General features: G+C 40.7%; 3 protein-coding genes and 1 long non-coding RNA gene across 6 annotated transcripts; 1 reads left to right on the top strand and 3 right to left on the bottom strand.

The window, feature by feature from the left end:
- Nucleotides 1-366: 366 nt before the first annotated feature.
- LOC131879261 (uncharacterized) lies at nt 367-11,434 on the top strand. Its single transcript, XR_009373126.1, has 3 exons — nt 367-450; nt 11,165-11,241; nt 11,311-11,434. It is a non-coding gene; the product is annotated as an uncharacterized LOC131879261 (long non-coding RNA).
- On the bottom strand, nt 4,858-10,569 carry LOC131879258 (hydroxymethylglutaryl-CoA synthase 1-like). 2 transcript variants are annotated; one of them, XM_059225529.1, is made up of 2 exons: nt 10,406-10,569; nt 4,858-6,823 (listed from the first exon to the last, which is right to left on the bottom strand). In XM_059225529.1, the coding sequence occupies exon 2, from the start codon at nt 6,782-6,784 to the stop codon at nt 5,372-5,374; it is 1,413 nt and encodes a 470-aa protein (XP_059081512.1). In that variant the 5' UTR covers nt 6,785-6,823; nt 10,406-10,569; the 3' UTR covers nt 4,858-5,371. The 2 variants fall into 2 exon arrangements, with proteins under 2 accessions (XP_059081512.1, XP_059081513.1); XM_059225530.1 differs by lacking the exon at nt 10,406-10,569 and adding an exon at nt 7,692-8,129.
- On the bottom strand, nt 10,695-13,630 carry LOC131879260 (nuclear receptor subfamily 2 group F member 6-like). 2 transcript variants are annotated; one of them, XM_059225531.1, is made up of 6 exons: nt 12,916-13,630; nt 12,522-12,662; nt 11,809-11,904; nt 11,429-11,575; nt 11,023-11,364; nt 10,695-10,951 (listed from the first exon to the last, which is right to left on the bottom strand). In XM_059225531.1, exons 1-6 carry the CDS (start codon nt 12,917-12,919, stop codon nt 10,719-10,721), a joined length of 963 nt encoding a protein of 320 aa, XP_059081514.1. In that variant the 5' UTR covers nt 12,920-13,630; the 3' UTR covers nt 10,695-10,718. The 2 variants fall into 2 exon arrangements, with proteins under 2 accessions (XP_059081514.1, XP_059081515.1); XM_059225532.1 differs by lacking the exon at nt 10,695-10,951 and having other exon boundaries at nt 10,968-11,364.
- A 4,706-nt stretch (nt 13,631-18,336) lies between these two features.
- LOC131878869 (proteoglycan 4-like) lies at nt 18,337-21,103 on the bottom strand. Its single transcript, XM_059225008.1, has 2 exons — nt 21,021-21,103; nt 18,337-20,937 (listed from the first exon to the last, which is right to left on the bottom strand). The coding sequence occupies exons 1-2, from the start codon at nt 21,030-21,032 to the stop codon at nt 18,790-18,792; spliced, it is 2,160 nt and encodes a 719-aa protein (XP_059080991.1). The 5' UTR covers nt 21,033-21,103; the 3' UTR covers nt 18,337-18,789.
- Nucleotides 21,104-22,896: the final 1,793 nt, after the last annotated feature.

Raw genomic sequence — 22,896 nt, 5'->3', positions numbered from 1 at the left:
GGAAGAAAATGCTTTGTCTTAATAAACCTGCACACATTAAAGTGTTTCAATTGCACATTCAATAGAGGAAACTCTAACCATAGTGACAGGTAAGCCATGAAGCATTGCACATGGAAGAAATCTAATGGGATTACACTTATTTTTTCGCAAAAAAAAGCAACGAACTAATGTAACTTTATTACATGAATGGATTGTGGCTCATCCAATTAAACGTTTGACCCCTACATTGATCCAAACACACATTTAGTTGATTGAGATTCTCAACTCAGATTGGGCTACGATCAGGCAATGTTATCAATTTTCCGATGCCAAATTTTGGAAACACTGTTGAATCCCTCAAGCTAATCTTACATGAAGTGTATGAAGCATCTTGAAATTGAAATCAGTATAAACCGTGCATAAATTGCTTTTGAAATGTCATGTTCACCAATTAAGACCAGCTTTTACAAGGTAAGCCCTCGATTTTCATTTATTTCTCAATTTGCCCCATTTTATTGGGCAACAGGATTATGTCTTGTTTCAGCTTGAGATAGAAAAGGACCATAAAACCTTCTTTTGAAGAGTTAAATTGCGCTACATTTATTTCCCAAACCTCACAATCTTAAAGTAAACTCGTCTGCTCTGCGCTGATTTTAAGTAGCCCTGATGGCCTCTTTATATTAATGTGGCCCAATGTCTGACCTCGGTTTATGACTAACTTGGGAAATTGTGAGAGTTCAAAACTCCATAAAGTCATAGCTAGGCTTAAGGGGACTCGAAAGTAAATGATAAACACGATCCGAAAATCAAGGGATCTATGTAGAAGAAAATTCAAATCAACTATGTTCTATTGACCTGTCAAACTCCCGCTTGCTCAAGAATTTCGTAATGCCTTAAGCTAGAACCTTGCTCTGACGATTTTTTTATCGTGCTTGTGTTGGGTCGTACATTTGCGCATTCTCCTTCACAACTTATAGAGACTTAATTTTTGCCTTCCATATGAAGCAAGACATAGATGAAAAGGAATATTACATCATAATATCTTCAAGCACTGGTAATTGAACCTGCTATCCCTAAGAAGCAGATTCTTGCCATGTCCATGCTGGCTAGATTAGTAGAACTTGAAGAAAAAAACCAGGTGCCATTTTTAGCCGAACTTTTTGGTTAGTTGGGAAAAAATGAGAAAAAGTTGGAAAATATGCCAAAAAGTACAAAAATACAAAAAAGAGCAAGTGCCAAAAAGTCGAGAAAAAAATGGAAATGGACAAAAAAATGCAATGAATTGCAAAAACGTTGCTGCCATTGGCAAAAATTGTCTTGTCCTGTTTATTGCCTTTTTCTGTTACCAAATTCTAGGAAAACAATTGTATATACTGGGTGATCTTTTTAGTTTCTTTATTTTATTAACACGCAATTAAATCTTCTTTTTTACAATGCTTGACATTAGGACACTTTTACATGATTTTGATGTTATGGTACAGTATCCAATTGATTAATTTCGAGAGTCTAGTGCTATTGCTTAGGGCACTTTTGCTCACTTAATGATTAGATTTGTGTCCTATTTGATCCACAACTGAATAAAGTCCTTGTTCTCAGAAGTCATCTTTCTCTTTGTTACGTATCATCTCAGGAAGAAAAGAAAGATAAAAAAAATGAGAATGGACAAGACTGATTTTTTTGGCCCCAAAATCCCAAAATATGTGGAAAATATTTTTTAGATAATTTTTTTTTTGGCCTGACTCTAGTCATCATGTTGCGAAATTCTTGAGCAATCTAAAGTTTATACATTGTCGAGGTAATCCTGCCACCTTGTGACCTGAATTGACCTCAAAGTCAGCTGTATGTTAAGAATTGGTTTTGGGTGGGTAGATTTTGAAGCTCACCACCGTCAGAACGGACATTTCCCCACAAAAGATGGCAGCTTTTTCAAGAAACTCACTTGATGCCAAACTCGTTCATGGAGTTAATGAGTCACGAGAGGATGGATAACATCAGGTGATGTCGAACATACTGTGATGCTAAGACATTGATGCTCCAGAAGAGCATATCCAACACTGGAATTGACCCTCCACAAAAACGAAAGTCGGATGACAATCAATTCAATTGTAAGGCAACACTTCATCATCACCGGGGCTCTCGGGTTCGTCACCCGCCTTTTGACTCAACTGTGGCTCTCCAAGCAAGTGTCTACCAAAAAGCACTATCCAACAAACTGCATGGCTCTTCATGCACTCACTTTTGTATTGATCTTTGCTCTGATTTGACCTAATTTTACCTTCACTCAGTCGACAATTCGGATGGATCCCGTGAAGAGTGATTGGCGTCAATGATAGTGAACAAGGTCAAGATGAAGAAGCCTGAGGATAAAAGCGCTCAACTAGATATCTTTCAAATTAACGAGTTTCCATTCGCGATAAAGAAAGTCAAAGCTCACAAAGAACCACCTTTTGGATGAGAACGTGCTTGAGTGATGTGGATCGAAAGTAAAACCGGGAAAATGATTCTAGCAGACGAAAAAGATGGAATACCTGATTAGATAGAATTTTTTCCAATTTAGGGATCGTCTTATGTATCCAATAACCTTCTCGTTCAATGGTTATCAGTCAACCTGGAATGTGCTTGGCTATATAAAATGAAATCACCTTTTTCTAAGTCGAATTGGCCATGACACTGACACTGTTTTTAAATGAATCATTGTGTATCTAATCCAAATTGATAATAACCTTTTCACACTAAAAAGAGCGAAATTCTTTTTTGAGAAGGGCTTTCCTAATTGCATATAAATGTTCATCTGATGAGTTCGTCAACTAAGGCACAATGTACTTAATGCGTATTCACGAACTTAAAGAAATATAGAATGTGAACGAGCTTCCCGCCAAATCGGCCTGCTCTTGGTCGTAGCAACTCCGAGCCACTTTCCGAATCAAAGTAATAAAATAAGAAACGTAGATCTCTTCAATTACAGACAGGTCACTCTATATTACTTACTTGTAAAGTGGTTCGTTTCAGACGGAAAATTTGAATTTTGCTTTCAATGTATATTTCTGGAGTTCCCAAGGCATGGATTTGGGCTCAAATTTGGCCAAGATCATTACTTCAGCAAGATTTTGTGATCATATGACATGCTTATTAGTAATAAAGTGAACGATTTAGGAGATAAGAAATTTTTGCTTTTGTTTGCAGTTGAAATCTCTAGAAGTTCATGGTATAATCCAACATTTGCCGCATAACCCAGTCATTAGGGCTCAAAGATTCGAAGGTTCACAGGCTTCTCTGGCCGCTTCTTCCCAATCACGTCCACATTACCGCCATGCTCTCAGGCTGTCCAGAGATTTGGCAGGAAAGAGCATTGGATATCCGTTATTCTTTCTTCCCGTCCATTATTTTTGGGCCACTCACTCTCCATATGATCCACTTGGATTGTCAACAGAGCGAAGGTCGAATCAATTGTATTGCCTGCATTTCAGAACAAAATCAATGCACAAGTGTGCGCTTGATGCGCCATGCAGTTTGTTGGATAGCACTTCAATGTAGTCCCTTGCTTAGAGAGTTACAGTTAATTCAAAGAGTGGGTGACGGCCCTAACGACCGCAATGGCCCTGTTGGTGTTGGATGTGTTGCCTAACTATGGGATTGACTGTCGTCCACTTTCCGATTTTGATGAGGGTCGATTCCATTGCTTTTGATATGCCAATCTGGCAGATCGATGTCTTTGGATCACGGCATGATCTTCAAGACATAAAGATTTCCGTCCTCATGTGTCTCATTCACTCCACGAACGAGTGTGTGAGATGGAAACCTTCCTTTTAATAGCAGTAAAACTATTGAATTCGCTGTAGTATCTCGAAAACGAAGAGAAATGTCCGTTTGGGCGGTTCTATGCTCTCCTGGACAATCAATGTCTTAGCATCACGGTATGCTCAACATTACTTGATGTTATCCATCCTTTCGTGTCTCATTCACTCCATGAACGAGCTTGGCATCAAGTGAGTTTCTTGAAAAAGCTGCCATACTTGGTAAATGAAAAACGTCCTTTAAGTAGGATTATAACTAATTTGATGACGATGAAATGTCTTTAAAACGAGGGGAAATGTCCGTTCTGACGGTTGTGAGCTTCAAAATCTACTCACCCAAAACCAAATCATAACAAACAGCTGACTTTGAGGTCAATTCTGGTCGCAAGGTGCTATAGCCCCCTTACGCTGCACGAAATATGTATTACGTTCTGCACTTCAGAGGACGCTTTGTCATTCAGTATCTGCCAAATGAATGGCCGATTGGGCCAATTTCTTTACATTGAATTATAATGCGTTTGTGTTTTTTTGGCTAGTTCTATCAAAAGCTTATTGATAATTAATGCCCCGGGTCACATAATGTCCGGGAAAGAAATTGCGTTCAAGGCAAGGCAAGAGCAGTTTATTTAGCAATCTACCGTGCGTCTTCCCGTTTTCTTTGGGCTGGGTGATGTTGCAAATAAGGGCCCTAATACGGTTCGTTCTTGCCGTGAAATTTTGAGAATACGAGTCAACTCCGTACTCGCAAAGTATTTCCAGCCGGATCAAATTATGATTTAGAAATGCATGATGCGAAGGTAAGTGCCAACAAATCAAGATTATATTAGTATTCCTGAAGAATCGATACCGACACAGGCAAGGTGTTTTTGTGTTTTGGTACATAAACTCCCGTTGGAGCCTCGTTTAACTCAATCGTTCCTGAAGCAAACTGTTGTTCAGACTCTCTCTATTTATTTTTACCTGGCTCCTCTCGTCATCTGTTCAATTTGTACCCACTAACCATATGCATCTTTATGAGCACCCCACGAACAAGATTATTTCCCAGCTACATCCAACCTTCAAATTAACACAATTATTCAGCCGATATATTTGTCACTTTTTATTATGACATTTGACGATACAATAGAAAAAGAAGTTGGTCTTGAACTAATTTCACTCCAATTTGTTGATTAACGCTGCTTGTTTAAAAAATCATTTATTTTCTATGTAATAACGAGTTGGGGTGTAATGATTTGAGTAGAGTAGACGTCATCATCAGCAATGGGTGTGTGTGTGGGAGGTAAACTACAAGAAATCAAATTAAAATATATCAATTCAATACTACTATGATAACATCAAAAGCAACACAGGTATCAGCTTTACGTGCTTGAAGAAAAGAAGTCAGATGTCATTGCAATTGCTGATTTTGGAAAGGGGTTCGCAGAACGTCAGGGATGGAAGACTTCGCATTAAGGCACTTTTTTGATCTTGAAACTAAAAACTATCAAATGATATTGTAGTTTTTTAGTATATCTGTGGTCGAATGGGGTACAAAAATTATTATTGTACTTTGTAACCACGGTGAGTGTATAATATGCCATTGTCCCTTAGCTGATAACCTAAGCATGTCCGTTTTGAATCGGCTTTGCAAGGTCGTAATGACGACGATGCTTTTCATCAACACTGCCCAAGAACCAGGTTCCGGGGAACAAATCATCAGGTTTGGCCACGGGTACGTAAGGAGATTTATGATGGACGGACTCCCGCAATTGCATGATGGCCTCAAAGTCCGCTGGCGGAATCTTGGTTCGAGATTCGAGTCTTGATTGGACATCGTTCAAGGAGCGTTTCAACATGGACAACGGGGACATTGGAGCGATATCAGATGAGATTCTGAGGGAAAAGAAGGAGGACACCAAGCCGGATCCATACGAAAAGAGCCCTACCCGCTTGCCTGCCAATTCCTCAGGAGAGATAGAACAGAGATAAGAGACTAAGCCGCCATACAAGGAAGGCGTGTACATGTTTCCCACGTTGGTGGCCACATTTAGGCTAGGTTTGGTCTTGGCCTCAAACAGATCCTTGCTGAAAGTCATGAAGGCCTTTTCAACTTCCTTGTCGAAATAAGACTTTTCGAGTTCAACCTCCAAGAACTTGTCCATGCCGGGGAACTTGGCCAATCGTTCGTCTTTGGATGTTTTCACAAAGTCATTGAGTGCTAAGCGAGCCATGGACTTCTGCACCAGCTTGCAGAAGGGCGTGTGAAACAGGACTGCGTCGAAGGTGCTCAAATCACAGGACATGTTCTTCTTCTTCAAAGCCTTTTGGCAGAACAATTGGTAGCACTTGTCCAGTGCGGCGAGGTAGCATTGAATAGAAAGAGGCCCATCCACCAATGGATACTCCGAGGACATGTCCGGCTTGTAGAAGTCGTACACATGTTGAACATGAGTTGCTCGAAGACCTCGATCCAAGATCAGGGCTGCATCCTTGCCTATAAGCATGGCCACAGCACCCGCACCACCCGTTGGTCGGGCTGAGCCCTTGGCGTACACAGCAATATCCGCACAGACCGCAATGGCATAACGACCATCCCAATATGAGGATTCGATCCACGAGACACAATTGAACAAGGCGGCAGTTCCTCCATAACAAGCATTGGTGTTGTCCACGCCTTCTACGTCCGAGTTACCAGAATCTTCGAAGAGCTTCATGAGGACCGACTTGACGCTCTTGGACTTGTCCACGATGGTCTCCGTTCCAACTTCCAGCCGACCAACGTCTCCATAGGAGATACCCGATTTTTTCACTAGGCGACTCACTGCCGTTAGAGATAAGGAGTTGACATCCTCATTATCTGAGCAAAAACCCATTCGGGTCTGACCCAAACCAATGGTGTACTTTCCAGCAGAAACGCCGTCGTAGCTTTCCAATTCAGATTGTTCCACAAAAGCGGAGGGGAAGTAGATTTCCATGTTAATGATCCCCACATTTTGGGGCCAATCGTGAGAACCATTTACCATGGAAGACATCTTGCCAATGCTTGGAGATACTGGTTTAGGAATTTTTGGCTAGAAAAAAATGACAACGCATTCAACTCAAGATCAAAAGAGCAACAACAATTGAGAAGGATCTATCGAGAGACATGAGTGTTTGATGACTGATTGGAGTTCAGTTTGGAGTTTATTTTGAGGCTTTGAAAAGCGTCTATCAAGATGATCTCTCACCTTACGACTATTTTTAAATTTCAAAGCTCTCCCTCCCACTCAAACAGATTAATGCGAGCGAGCGGTTGTTAACTCAAGAGTTTCAAACCGATAACAATCGAGATGTTAAAAGTGGAAAAAATAATTCAACCATTAAATTATCGTTGCGTCTCAATTTCCGCTCAAAAAAACACGGGAAACAAAAGTCATGCTCAAACAAGTTTCAAAGCAGAAGATTATGTTAGTATCTGTCCGTGAACAATCTGCAATATCCAGATATCCAGCATGAATTCATCAAACTTCAAACACAGCAAATCTGAATTGAACTCGTTGTAAAGTTGTAATTATTGAGTTCGGTTAATGAGTCTGAGTTTGTTCGAATGAACAAGTGCACACACTTGAACTTAGAATAAAAATGCGTTTTCACCGTTATTTGACATATTTTTTTTTCCTGTTCATGCTACCTTTAATTCATTTTCTCTGAGCAAATATAGCCTGTTAGGGTGGGATGGCATTAATTTTTTGAACACGACATAATTCTAATCGAGAGCCTCGTGAATATTTCTCTAACTATATCGCTCACTTACGTACTGTCCGACGCTATACATTTGAATCAGAATGAATCTGACGACTGCATCTCAAATCAACAGCGTGGACAATAAGAAAATGAGTGAAATGTGCCCAACCCCTGGTAAGTCCGTGCAAAATGTACGATTGTTCTTGAATCACCCACCTGTATGTTAGACGATAGTAAGAGTCGATCGTTTCACTCTTTAAAACTCCTTGCTATAGCACTTTGATCACTTCTAAACATTGCCAATATTCACTACCACTCACTACTCCCAGGGCCAATTGACACCACAGGTCTGTCGTCTTCCTATACTTCTGGGCATTTACGCATCCTCTCCAAATCCCTCAAGCCTCCTCTTGGCAAGTGGCTTGCACTTCTTCAGATATGGAGAAAACACCACGGCCACGGCCACCAATCTACTACTAGATGTTCTTCACCTCTACTGTGAGAAACTACTACATTTCTTAACATCCACCACTAAGAACGCCAGTATCGCCAACTACGACCGTCCGATCTTCAGGAGGGCCATTCGTCCCAGAGGCAATGAGAGCCTGCTGTAGGAACCTCCATGTGCCCTCGTTTTCTGCAGAGCAATATGGCAGGAACCTGAATATAACAGGACCAGCACTTTTCCCACCCGTCCTGGGCCAGGCACTTACAGGTCTCAAAAAACCATGCCTGCCGCCCCTATTGAAGAAATTAACCATTTGGTGATGATGGTTGACGGGCGAGATGGTCGAAGGAAACCTGGATGGACTGGTGGTGGTGGTGGTGGTGATGTTGGTGGTGGTGGTCGTGGTGATGGTGGTGGTGGCTGGCCTACTAGTTAGAAGAGGGGATCCCTCTCCAAGAGAAGATTCTTACACAGATATGACTTATACACTACTCGTTAGTATGCCCCCTCAACCAACAGACGAGGCCAGCTACTGCAGCACCTCTACTGTATACCACCTAGTTGTTAACTAGAGGAAACTCGGAGAATCACATGCTTGAATGCGAACCTTTTGTGTTCAGCCATAACTACATTTGAAAGTGCTTCTAAATGGCTAATAATATCTCTGGTCAGTCTGGACGTTCTTGGGATTGGCTCACCACGTGTTCATGAATTCACGATTCGTGTGCATTTCTGCAATCATCATCATCATCATCCAACTCCTATCGAAATCCTCAAGAGTGAAAACTCCCCTCCCTCTTGAATACGTACGATCTTGCACACCACATTCTGCTGACACAACTTCGAAATCTAGACATGTGAAGAGTAGTGTCGCTTTGGCATGATAATCTGACACCTGCTCATAGCGTGCCAAGTCGGTTCTCAAAAAATGAATGAATAATTTTCCAAAATCTTGCGCTGACCGAGCTTGTGAAAATTGGCACACGAACATAGAGACTTGCCACGAGTGTGTGGAATTGAACTTTAGACCGAGGATTGAATAAATAAGGAGGAGATTCTTTAGCATGACAGAAATGTTTATGACCCTCATTGACCTAAAAAGTTGTTCCATTATCATACAAAAACCAAGCACGGTCACTCTATCTCAACTCAAACAAGCTCCGATCAAAATTTTACCTCGCTATTGTTTGCTTATAACGATGCTAGGCCCTGAAAAAGAGTGGCTTAAATCACCCAATGTAACTTTCAGATTAAAAAAACTGATCAAAATTGTTTTAAAGTAAACATATTTTTTTTGCGTAACAATCAGAGAAGTCCATTCCAAAAGGAAAGGAAAAGATCAAATCTGACACGTGGATCTTCTCAGTCTTGGGTCTTTGTTTGTTTTTACTATCGTATACCTTTGATCAGTGGCTCTAAAACTGGGTTCACCAAGACTCTTAAACAATTGAACATGGAGTTCTAGCCTCATATCGTTACGTGAATTTAGAAATTCCTGGAGCATTTTTTTTTTATTTTGGGTTAGCTGTAAAATTGTCGCTCTGTTCCGCAATATATTCCAATCCAAAAAACCATCGAAACCATTATGATGTGGACTTAGAATCGATGTGAAATGATTTCCAAAGGTTAAATTGTAAAATGGTTTTTAAGGAATGATTGCAATTTTGTTTGCCTTTTCAATCTTCTTTTCTGAACCCATTAAAACTGGGTTGTCACATATTGTGCGATACTTTTGACGGGATTGAGTGCTGGGATGTCTAAAATTTGGTTCCTTTTTCAAGGTGACAAAACTTTGACTTAAAGCATGCCTGATAAGATGAAAGACCAATAGACGCATTCCTCCTTCTAAAGGAAAGGACTCTACGGCCACAGAGTAAAACTTGAAGTATCCCCATCGATATTTTGATAACTGAACCTCAAAACTGTTAATTCCAAACTTACTATAGTACATTCTTGATTGATTCCATTGTTTTGTGATTGTATGGACGTGTAACATACACATTGCAGTGAGGAAGAAGAAAAAATATCTAGATTTTGGACATAGTTGAAAAGTCGTACGAACTAAAGGAACAATAATGATCTGAGCGTGTCTTTTCCAAAAAGCAGGCTTGCCAGGTTGATTGGCAAGATGTAATTTCTACATCGTGGAATTTCGAGGTTTTGCGATAAATTGTTAATAGACCGCGTGAGAACTGCACTCTTTCAGAAACAAGTTTGCGAAGAATGGGGTACTTTTGTCCCACAAGTCCCGACCTAATCTTTCGGTACTCCTGACCACGTGTCTAATCATAGAGTCAGCTTAAAAGCTATTTTTGACTTTTACACAAATACTAAACGACTCAGTATAAAAACAGGGATGGTTTCGCTTATCTACACCCCAACCTCTAGATCCGTTAGCAGCTTTTTCTGATCGGTGACTTTGGACCATAGTTTACTCTAGTTAACCTTGTCAAACTGATATTATTAGTTGAAAAACTCTTACCTTTCGATTCGCTACGTAAGTTTCACGTTCATAATTCCTTGTATATGATGTAATGGTTTACAAGCCTTTCTATTCCATCATGCCGCTTTCTCCATCAGCTCTGTTCCATATTGACTGGCTCTGCTCTGTTGAATCATCGTTTGTTGTGTTGTTCTTTCTATCAGCTGACCAACCTCTTTGTGCCAGATGGAGCCAGTAAATGTCCCTGGGGACAAACCCTGCCCTGCCCTCTTACGAGACAAGAAGGAACGAGTGGTACAATCCTTTTCTAAGACCGAAATGACGGGACAATCAACAGATAATATATTTTTGTTCAAAAATGAGACATGATGTTGTTGATGGCTAAAAATACTAAGGAATTGGTTTTACTGAAAAATAATCGAAGAACGCTTTCTTGATTAGCCACTCTTTGAAGCTGATGTATGTGAAGTAAGATCTTTGGAAGTCTAGTTGGATCCGCTGGATGTGCCAAAAGGTGATAGCGAGCGAGAGCGAAATGACTGAGATCACGAAGGACCTTTTGATTGTTTTCCACATTAGCGCCATCTAGGATGAATATATCGATTAATGGATCCGATTTTTTCTTAATTAACCACACTTTAAGTGAATGAAATTACCTGCTCCACCCAAGAGATAAGTTTCAATTAATCCATGCTCTGCTTGATCCATGCGAAGATTTCGGATGTCTTCTATCAAATTATGCCAAGTTTGAAACAATGCCGATTGAAATAATTCAGTATCATCCATGAAATGTTTCAGGTCCAGTCTGCATTGAGCTAATTGCATGACCCAAATTTGAGGCCACACCCTAAGGCACACCGACATTTTTTGAAAAGGTAAGAGAGTAGCTGTATTGCTATGGCTTCCGATCTTCAAAATTGTGACCAATAACATGTGTATTGAAGGAGACACCATATCTGGGAGGTCTTTTTGAAAACTCTGAGGAACAAAGACAACGCCTGAAAATAGGTTCGAGGATGAGTAACAAAATCTAAGGTAATGCCCTATTGTTATGTTTCGTACTCTTGGTATGTGGTTTGGCGAATGTTCCTTTGGTTTGATATTTTTGTGTCTGGACCCATGGGCGAGATAAGTTGTCAAGATTGGTTTGGGTTTCTTTAAGCGCAATTGGATCAGTGGATTTTCTTGGGCCTCGTTCCTCTTGTACAGCTATAGCGGAGTAAGTTAATTTGATTGAGACCATTGTTTTCCATAATTTCTGAATGAAGCGAACACTTTCTACCAAAAAGTTATTTGCATGCGTACCAATACTTGTCTTTAGCAAAACTTGTGCAATGTCAACAATAACAGTTTAAGTTTTTGGTTGTCTTCGTGTTCTATCAAAGCCAAGGGATTGGGTCCAATAATTCGGGGGATTCTTCTCTAAATATTAATTCACTCACCCTGTGGATTCATGCTCGCTTGGAAGCACTTTTCCAGTCTGCATGAGGGACACCAGTTTCGCCTCGCCTTGTCAATTTGACAGTTTCCCTTCCCAGCTGGAACACACAAAACAATAATTACCAACGAACCATCATTCCCTACCCAAGGAAAAGCTCTGGCATTTCTGCCATGCATTCGCCCATAAACGTCAAGTGAAAATTTCTTTGCTTTTGCCGCAATAAGAAGCTCATAAATCAAACTTGACTCAATGACATTTTCAATAGCAACAATTGGCCCTTTTCAACTTCAGGGACTCGGCTCACGCAATGACCCGAAGATAATCGTTACTCTTCAGGGTAAATACCCGAATTTCCGGCCCGTAAATGACCACGAAAGACATTCGTCATCAAGACGTGTTTGCTTGTAACTTATTCGACTATTTATAGGCTGCATAAACAACTGAAAAAAATGTACAAAGTGAAAATGATCTAGTCTTTTTCAACTAAACATGACTGAGGCATGAAAGTAAAGTGGTTCTGCTTGATAGGCTTAGTTCACGCTTTGATTGGAGAGTATGACCCCTTTTCATGCGTGAATAATTGTTGGTGTCTACTGGATTTCAAGCTCGATAAAAGGATCATTTGTCAGCCGTCGTTTTCGATTTAGTGATTGTGCCGTTTAGAAAACTGTATTGATCTTTTCCAGACAAAATCGGTCAAACTTGGCGACTTACATATGCAGGTGTAAGCAATCTTCTTTCGGATGCTTCTTTTGAAAAAGCAGGAGCATCCGTCACAACAGAACACGCCGTAGTGTTTGCCGTAGGACTTGTCCCCACAAACTCGACAAACCACGGGAACAGGCAGGGTTCGACCTGAATAAGTAAATCTCTCCAATGAATTTAGGTTCAACGATTCTTATCAGCACTACTCTAGTGATAATAATATCAATTTAAACTAGCCTCTACACCTTATTTTAAAAGGAGTTTTCAATGGACAAGCCCGATCAAAAAGGTGAATAAAAAGCATTTGATTTGACCATTGAAAATTGGTTCCACAAAATATACCCGCCCTACAAAGGATTGGAATTGTTGCGAAACGTGATTGACTTAGTGACGTCTGACTTACCCATGTTCGCTGAATGTGAATGGGTGTTTGGTTGGAGAGCTTGTTTTCCAGGTGGACGTTCAATTGGAACTGTGTGGCGATCCCGCTATGGACCATCATGGTTTTATCTGGTGTTCCACTTGTTAAGCACCTTTCACTTCTATCTACGGTTGCTGTAAAGGGTCTGGTGGTGTGTGGATATCCTCAGAAGTGGATATCATTAAAAATTCATCCCAAATTGGGGTCCGATTACGCATTGTTGCATTGGTTCACTTTTCAAGAACGCTCAACCAATATTCCAGTCACTCCCTTGTTCCCTCATTGAGCCGATACTTTCTTCCATTCTGTCACCATCTTCAACTCCACCACTCTTCCATTTGATATCGATAAAATTATTAACCTTCAACCAAATCATCACTTGATGATGGAAGTGCTTGCTTTTGTTGAACTATTCATTAGACTTAACGAGTGTTAATAAGAAAATCCTAGCCCTTCTTCTAAGTGCTTATGGCTTTCAAAATCACTCATTTCGTAGACTTAAATTGTTCGGACGATACCTGATCTTCTGTCCTTGACCAGCATTCTGAAGCGGTCGGAATTCCGGTGAGACAAGATCACATACTGTTCGATGTGTGAGCACGTGTCCAATTTGGTCCCATTAAAGTGTGTGACAGTGGCCTTTTGCTCTCTATTGACAGATGAGTTTTACACTGGTGAGCAGCAGACAATGCAAGCCAACCACAGATCAATATCCCAAGCCTGCTTGTAGATTATGGCACCATGTGCGTTGGTTTTGCTCCAGTGTTGTGGTAAGATGGAGAGGATATGAAGCTGGTCCAGTAATGCAGGCAAATTTCCTTCGTAATTGGATTTATGTCTGTGAATAGGAGACCTTTCGAAGGCAACTTGAACGCCGTATTGGAAAACTTCGTCAAGATCCAAAGTCCTTATTCATTGTTGTTGGAATAGTTGACGTTTCATTCACTTTGGTGTCTCCTCAATGTGATGTCTATTAAGACCTCTTCAAAAATTCTTGTCCCCTTATAATCAAAGACTGACGAGTTTGTTTAGCCATCATAAAAGGTCGATTAACCGCAGATAATGGGAGTATTGAGCCGCATTCTTGTCAAAGTTTTAATTCTTCATCTGCTCTGCTTGTTCCATTTTAGTTGGAAAAATGATTGGCTGTTCTCAATCAAAACACAAAAAAAGTCTCTCGCTCGGTGAATGACCATTGTTGACCCTGACCAGTATGATGGCTTGTATGGATTGCCTTTTTGAGTATGGAAATAGTCCACGACAAACGATGGTTAAATTGGTAGTTGGGGGGGCCATCAAAGACGATCAGATAATTGCTGGGTTCTCTTTGTAAAGTAAGTCGACCATACTGATTACCAGTAATCAATGATCATTAGATCAGCCATTGGCGGTCTTCAACGTGAGATAATGTGGCATTAAGGACAAACTCGTTGAAATATCGGACTCCAAGAAAAGTCTATCAATTAAGCTTGGTCGTCGACATTTTCCTTCTCTCACCATTCTCTTTCAGCCGGTTGCTTGCTGTTAATGGGTTCATTCTTTAGCCAAATTATTGCCGCTGTCCTAAATTACCGTATGGTTATATGTTACAAGCTCGGCTCATCTAAAAGTGAAGGAATTCCTTCCAAATTTGTTACGGCGACCAAATTCCTTTGTGAGTACACTGGTCGCTTTACATGTAAAATAAGTTTCACACTTTGAGGAAAATGAAATGGTACCTATTTCAATCTAAAAGGACCTCACGGGGTAGGGAGAGACGCTGACAAAGGATATGTCTCGTCTACAAAAATTACGCTTCGTATTAGACTTCCCAATCGAACAATGATTTTTTTATCTAGGCTAAGCAGTGCGGGACCTCGCCATCTTAACGTGATGAAATTTGTGCGATTCCGTCACAAGAACATTCTTTTATAAAAAACTTAAATGGGCAACACACTAATTGCTTGTAAAAGTGTCAAATTGGCATTGTTGTCATTCAAAAAGTGTGAAAATTTGCACAATCTTCTATAAATGGTTGAATGCTTCAATGCAATCCTGTCCAACATTACTTGCAGGCAGATTGGTTTCCACCGTATAATGGCTTGAAAGAATGCACTTCAATTAACACCTAGTACCTGGAATACGGTTACGAAACTGCAACTGGCACCTCCAATATCAAAAAACTGAGAGCGTTACAATAAAATGCGCACATGTCACACTTTGACCGCAAAGCTCCATCAAAAGTGCAGGTCTTTTATCTTTCATGTAATCCTGCTTACATTCAAATCAAGTCAAAATTAGCATCTCCAAAGATGTGGGCGAGATTCCTCAACAAGGACAGGGAGATTCTAGTCTGCGGTGAAGCACACTGGCGCAGTTCTCCCCGTTTTCCATCGCCCTATAGGTACATAGAGGACCAATTCAACGTCATAAAAAAATAGTGAAGCAAATAACAAATCCTGAGGTATTTACCTGGAGAAAAAAAGTTGAGACATTTAATAAAAGGCTAGACAGTAAATGGATTTTGAATCATGGTGAAACCACAAACTTTTGATGAATTTGGCACGAAATTGACAGATTGTTTTGCTTGTTATTAACGCAGGAAATAGGTCAAACACAAGAAACAAATTCTTGATCACTTAGGGTTTGATGACATCAAGAAAATTAAAAAAAAAGCTTTTACACAATTTTCGTGAACAAGCATGGGAATTAAATTAAACAATGGTAAAATAAGTTATATATTTTTTTATTTACCCGACTTGCCAAGAAGATGCATTAAATAAAAATTTGACAACCAATGTCAACGTCTGGTAAATCCGCCTAATTCAGTCAACGACTTGCAGCCATGAATCGCAAAAGCGGAAATCCCACTGACATGTTTATTTTTCGCCCAATCACTAAGTTACCGTCACTTTTTAAAGCATGGGAGAAAGTATTTTAGCATCAAATTTATGGAGCTTTAACGACAATCATCTCACTGACGTTCAAATTAGATTTTGCTCTAAAACATTTACTATGTATGCAATATACAACTTATTCCATTATTTTTCACCGATCTATTCATCTAAATTGCGTAGGCTAATTTTTTCTTTCAATTTTTCTTTGGGTACCATTGACCATGACATTATTTTATCAATATTCGGTAAATATGGATTTAGTTATAATGCTTCACGTTAGGTAAGAAGTTGCCTTGAGAATAGGAGCAAGAGAGTGGTTATGGAAGGGCACTTATCAGAGTCAGTTCTTGCAAGATGTGAGGTACCTCAGGGTAGTATTTTAGGGCCCTTACTGTTTTTAATAGATATCAATAACCTTGTAAAAGCAACTGAAGGACACTCATTGAATTTAATGCATAACGCAGTTAACTGACTTTTCAGACTGTCTACATCCAACTTAATTATATTGTTCACCGAAATATTGAGATTGTAGAACGTGTCCTAATACAGCTTCAAGGTAACACATCTGACTTTTCTTGACAATCTGTCGTACATCTATCGTTTAGTATTCTACCATTTCCCTCCCCACAGATTCTGCAAGGCAATTTCAGATAAGAAAATATGATCACTCTGGATCAAGGAGCAAGGGTAGCCGAGCGGACTAAGAGGTAGTGGGACAAAAGATATCTTGGATTCAAATCCCAGCGATGGAGGGTAAACCTTCCACATGGTTGGTCACATTCGAGCCAAAAATATCGGAAGGTCAAAATAATAAATGCTCTCAAAATTTGCCATGTCCATACGCCACAGACATTTGAGCTGGGGTACCGTATCGGTTAAGCAGCCGCTTTAGACTTGTTGATTCCTGGTTCGATCCCAGGCTTGCCGAGTCCAAGCTTGTTTGCGATATTTAAAGTACAGCATTAGTTGTTACCTTAACTTCGTTTTTGAGGAAGTCTGCTGTAATCTAGTAATCACTGAAAGTGCTCCGAAAGGTAGGACACGGACAAAGATTCCAAAATATGGGAAGACTTTGTTCAAAAAGAATTGCAAACTAGCAAAAAGGCTTTAGAGCAATTCGAATCCAGTAATCGTGGCTGGTCTGCAAAAAAAACGTTGGACGTTTTTCAATGTAAGATTAAGGTTTCCATTAAGATTGAGTCTTGGTCTCGGAAAAAAAGTATCACGATGTACTAGTCGATTGTCCAGCCACATCTTGATTATGCCTCGCCCATTTGGGCTCCAATGAGTTCAGCTGGTTTGCAAAATATCCAGCTGGTCCAAAGGTGCTATACCAGGAACACCGAGGGAATGAGAGAGATCCCGTATTTGGAGAGGTTAAAGCAGACTGCACTGTATTCAGAAGAGGTACGAAAGGCATCTGATTCTGTACGTTTTTAAAAGTACCCATCAGCCTTGTCCCATCCCAGGATTTAGGGTCAATTCTAGTGACCGTAGAAACTTAATGAGCGTTTTGTGAGCACCCTCAAGCCCGCGTTGGTTGTTGGTCAAAAGAGGTCTGGAAACATGCAAATGTAAAGAGAAATGATATCCGAACACTCCCCTGAATGGAAATGCTAAAATTTTGTATCTGACCATATTGTCTAACAATATGACTAACATTTTCCATAATGTACCGAATGGTATTATCCCTTGTGACTTTTTGGGAACTGAAATATTGTTATCCAAAGTGGCTTAGCTTCGCCAATTGCCATGTCCAAACCTCGTGTTAAAGGTATCCTTGGATTATTCTAACAAGAAGCAAATGTGACCCACTTTTGGAAAAGATATAGTACTGGGTCGAGTCCCGGCCGCAAAGGTCAGACTCGCGCCACTCCTTTGATTTCCCAACTTTTGTCTGGGCTCGGCAAAGGCCTCGAGTCCGCAAATGGCTGAAATGAGTTTAATGAACGCAAATCCATCAATAAAAAATCAATCTTCATTTTGCTGAAATAAGAAGGGCAAATGCAATCACCTATTAGCCTATACGTCAGATTTCTGCAGGGGTGTTCAATAAAAAAAAGAAAAGAAAAAGAAATCTATCTATGTGGATGGCGCTCAAAACAGGTTCCCACTTGCTCAATGGTATCCCTGGGTTTGACTAAAGATCCTGAAATGGTTAGTCCTCATAAAGGATCATTATGTCTGACCATCGTCTCAATTCATTGAGCATAGCATCTCTCCAACTTCAGTTCTCGCCAAACTTTTTTCTTTTGTTCGAGATATCCCTCCAATTCAAATACTTCCCTGTTTGGGACGGACGTTGCACCTCAACAAAATGTTAAACAACCATCATTCAAGAATCCTTGAATGAAATCATGTCACCCACCCTTGGAAAAGAGGGCGTCAAAAGAGTGGCTCGGTGAGAGTTGAGTACTTACGTACGTAGTACATATATTCAAAACAACTACTTATTTGGCCTCAATGCAAATCAGACTGAAGCTTCATGGGGTGGGCAATTCAAAATTCTAGATCTGGATCTTGTGGGTGGCCAATTGATTTGAGATGACGGGTCTATCTCTGGACTTGGATCTGACTTCAGAACGTTTAAGCAGAGGTGTATCCAAAACGCCAACAGGTTTCACTCGTTCAAGTTTGAGCAAAACGACTCTCGTGAAAGGAAAAAATCGTTTCCCGTGATTCAAAGCCATTTACCATTCGCTTGTCATGAGATAAGGAAATTTAAATTTTATCAAACTTTTTTGAAACGGCCCACGTGATGGATGAAATAAGAAATCTAAAGTCACACAGTGGTGTTTGAACTGATGATGATTCATGATTAGGTTCAAAGAAAGAAGACAAAGACAAAATGTGTATTATGCAGAGTTTTATGCACATCAAGTGCCTCATGGTTGATTTTAATGAATTCAATGAACTAAGGATCCCTTAGTGTTGAGCTCAGATATAGATTTTGGCGCTTTTTTGAAAAGACCTTTGAGATTCATTTTTTTGGTTGTACAGGTGGCCGGAGAGGAGTAACAGAATCAGAGGCATCATTTTCATAAATTGCCGGGGGTAAGATTTCAAACCCCGGTGGAGGAGGAGCAGGGGGTCTTGGACGATTATCAGGTCTTCCATCGGGTCGATTAGGTTTAGGTGGGCCTACTGGCCTATTAGTTGGTCTGGTGAATGGTCTACGAGTGGTTGTTGGTCTAGTGGGACGATAAGTGGTTCGTCTGGTTGTCCTTCGTGTTGTGGAAGTAGTGGGTCTACGAGTCGTTGTTTGGGTGGGACGAGATGTGACCTCTGGCTTAAGGTCGGTATTGGACCCACAATTAGCGCACAAGTAAGCCTTATTGCAACGATATCGGCACCCTACTGGTCGGCTGGCACATGTGGTGACTTCGCCATAGTTACAGGATTCTTTATACGGAACCCAGGAGCATTTCCTTCGGGGTCTTTTGTAGCAAGTCTGACCAGGATCGGCTGAGGGGGTTTGAAAAGCCCCCTCAGGGATTTCATCCTCGAAATTGTTCGTGTTTTCCTCATCATTTTGCTCCACTGAGGCTGGCCTGGTTGTAGTAGTGGGTGCTGTTATGGTTGTTGTAGTGGTAGTGGAAGGGGTCGTTGGTTTTGTGGTTGGTTTAAAGGTTGTTGGAGGAGCGGGCTTCCACACAGGTCTTGATGTAATGGGAGGCTGAGGTGTCCAAATTGGTTTGTTAGGCTTGAATGACCATCCTTCTGGTGATGTGCCATGTTGAGTTGGAATCGAATCAGGTGTCGTTGACGAACCACTGGGGGGTGGTTGGGGCTTTTGAATAATGCCTGGAGATGACGAAGAGCTTGTGGGAGGCTTCCAGACTGTTGATGAGGTCCCTTGAGTGGGAATAGTCTGGACTGGTTTCACAATTGTTGTTGAAGTCCCATGAGCTGGTCTCCAAATAATAGGTGAACTTTGAGGTGGCTTCCAAGATGGTTTCTTTTGTGGACGGTTTGGTTTCGAAATTGTCGGTGTACTTCCATTTGATAATTGGCTTTGGGCATGGCTTGGTTTCCAAATGCTGGAAGAGCTTCCGTCAGATGGATATTTAGAAGAATGGCTTGGTTTCCAAATGGTTGTTGTGCTTGCATGAGCTGGTCTGCTTGGGTAGTGGCTTGGTTTCCAAATGGTTGTTGTGCTTGCATGGGCTGGTCTGCTTGGGTAGTGGCTTGGTTTCCAAATGGTTGTTGTGCTTGCATGAGCTGGTCTGCTTGGGGAGTGGCTTGGTTTCCAAATGGTTGTTGTGCTTGCATGAGCTGGTTTGTTTGGGGAGTGGCTTGGTTTCCAATTGGTCGAAGAGTGACTTGTTGGAGGTTTTGGTTTCCAACTGTGATGGCTCGTAGGTCTAGTTTGGGAGGAGGCACTTGTACTCAAAGTGCCATGGTTTGAGTTACTAGACGTAGTCCATTTGGAACCAGAATTAGAGTGAGCTGGTTTCCAGATTGTGGACGGTGGACTTGGCTGCCAAACTGTATGTATTGGTTTAGAAGGTGAGGACCAAGATGGTTTTGAGATCGTTTGACCTGGCTTGGTCCAAGTTGTGGAAGATCCGCTTGGACGCCAAACGGCATGTGAGCTCCCAGAAAACGAACTTGAAGATGGTGAGTTATGACCATGGGAAACGAATGTCTTTCTTGTTGGGCGGACATATCTATGAGCGTTCGAATGGTATGATCTCCGATGGCTCAATCGGTGGTGCCTTCTGCCAAAATTCCTCCTTAGGCTCTTCTTCTTTGCTCGAAACGATCTCCCAAAAGTCCTCTTTTGTCGGGATAGACTTCGTTTTGGTCGAGATTGTCGGTTGGGAAAGCAGACCTTTTCATACGTAGTCTTGCATTCCCGCCGCCGGTAGGTGTTACAAATGGGTAAAGTTTGTTCGTTGCATTGGGACTCGGCTCCTTGGCATCGTGGTCCACAATCAAAGATTGCTTGGCATTGGTTTTGTTCTTCAACACTTAAGGTGGTTGTCTTTGGGTCTCGGCGATAAAGCTTCTTCTCGCAACCGGGCGCAATGCGGAAATTCACCGTCAGATCGTCAAGATCGGTCGGCTCATTTTGTGAACTACCCAGACCAAGAAGAGCAACTAAGCACAACCCAAAACCAAATCTCTGAAATTTAATTAGAATTAGAAAAATAGTCATTTGATGCTAACCTTTCTCTCCAGTATGTATTTTGTGAGTTTGTGCTATACCTGGTTGTTCATAGTGCGGTGTTAATCGTGCAATCTCGCCACTTCGAGCACCAAATCCCAACTGCCGGGTCGAAATTCTCGGGGATTTCTCTCCCCAACTACAAGAAAAGCTCCTTCCACGAAGTGAAGACGACGGCGGGAAATGCCAACAACCGTTCGTTCATACGTTAGAATGCACAAGAAGGAACGAACCATTTTCGGAGGTTTTTTTCCCCTGACAACGGGATACACGAGATCGAGATGGAAATCAATATTTGTGTAGTTCATGACCTCTTTGGATGACAAGTGTTTGCCGCAAACCAAACCATCTTTCCCCCAATACCGATATTGATGGACAATTCATTGATTGCCGATGCACTTTTGGGAAATACCGGTGAGTTAGTTACGTGATTTTTCAGATTTTCAAAGTCATTGAATGGGAATTCATTGTGCAATTGCAAGAGCTCATTTCAAACAGCGGATCAATTGGATGTTGCAAAGTGGTATATCTTGATGTCGTATTATGTTGATATTAGAACAAAGACCAATGGTTTATATCCCTGTCCCTCACAAGCGAACATATTTCAGTTTTGAAGGGCTCTCTTTGTCCTAATTTGGGCAACGTACTTCCTTTCCAATTGATGTGCATAGTAACAACCAAAAAATATGTACCACACAGTAGTAGGATAACTTGTTATTAATGGCAATCTTTTTTGAATGCAATCCTCGGAATCCCCACCGGAGCGTTTCAAATACCAAGAGATCCGTTGTGCAAATGTCATCACTCAATCTTGAAGAACACATTCGCAGAACTTGACTTTGGCACTGTCAGATAATATGGTTTTTTAAAAAAGATTCTGTTATTTTTCAATTTCTTTTTCGTTTACTCGTTCATTGCTAGGAACGACGTTTCCAGTATGGGATAATGAGGAAAGGAAACAATGCCAACATTTATTTCTAGTTTACAAGATTCCAAAGCACTTCTAAACAAATGAACTCACAACGGAAGAGAAAATTTCGCATCCTATCCAAGACTATATGATCAAAACTTTTGATGCGTGAATGAATTAGCCAAATTTGGGCCCAAAATGTGGCTTGGAGAACTAAGAAAAGGTATCTAAATGCAAAGTTATGACTTGTAATGACAACATAAGATTTGACTCTTCGAGATCCTCTTGTTTAGCTACTTAAAATCTTAACGTTGTAACTTTAGAACAAAACACTTGTTGATGTCATTAGGGGCTCAAGTTGCACTGACCCGAAACAGGCAAAACTGCAAACAGGCAAAACGTTCACAATCCATATTTGTAGAAATTCGTGGATTGCCACACATTTGCCTGCCTAAAAGATGTAAATAAATGTTGGAGGTAAAGGTCACAGTTACTTGTTCTACAAGTCTCACAACTTTCGGGGCTGCTCATCTCATGTGCAATATGCGCTAGCAATTCAAGTTCGTTAAATGTCATCTGTAAAAAGGAGAGATATTTGTTAGTTTGATTATTTTTACATTTGAAACATCGGATTATTTCAATTCAAATCTGTTTCGAAGCAAAAACTAGTATCACATATAGCCATAAAGCATAATGTAAGGGTACTAAGCTTTTAAAATTGGAAATTGACAAATTTTTAGTTTTAGATAATTTTGCACAGTTTTTCCACTTCCATATCCAATATATCAGTATAATCTCCTAATATGTGCTTTGGCATTAAAAACAGACAAAATTCACATTTTGATTTCTTACGCAACCCTGAGATGAGGCTGTTTACTACCGGATCGAAGACATCACATTCACATGTACATGTAACATCAATTCCATTCTGAGCTTTAAGCAACAGTTGTCTGATTAGTGATTACTTCCAATCAAGTTTGTACTTGAGGGCTTCAATATTCCTTCTA

The sequence above is a fragment of the Tigriopus californicus genome, chromosome 4 (assembly GCF_007210705.1).
Source record: "Tigriopus californicus strain San Diego chromosome 4, Tcal_SD_v2.1, whole genome shotgun sequence".
Classification (NCBI taxonomy): Eukaryota; Metazoa; Arthropoda; class Copepoda; order Harpacticoida; family Harpacticidae; genus Tigriopus; species Tigriopus californicus.
This window is presented reverse-complemented; position numbering and strand designations above follow the sequence as displayed.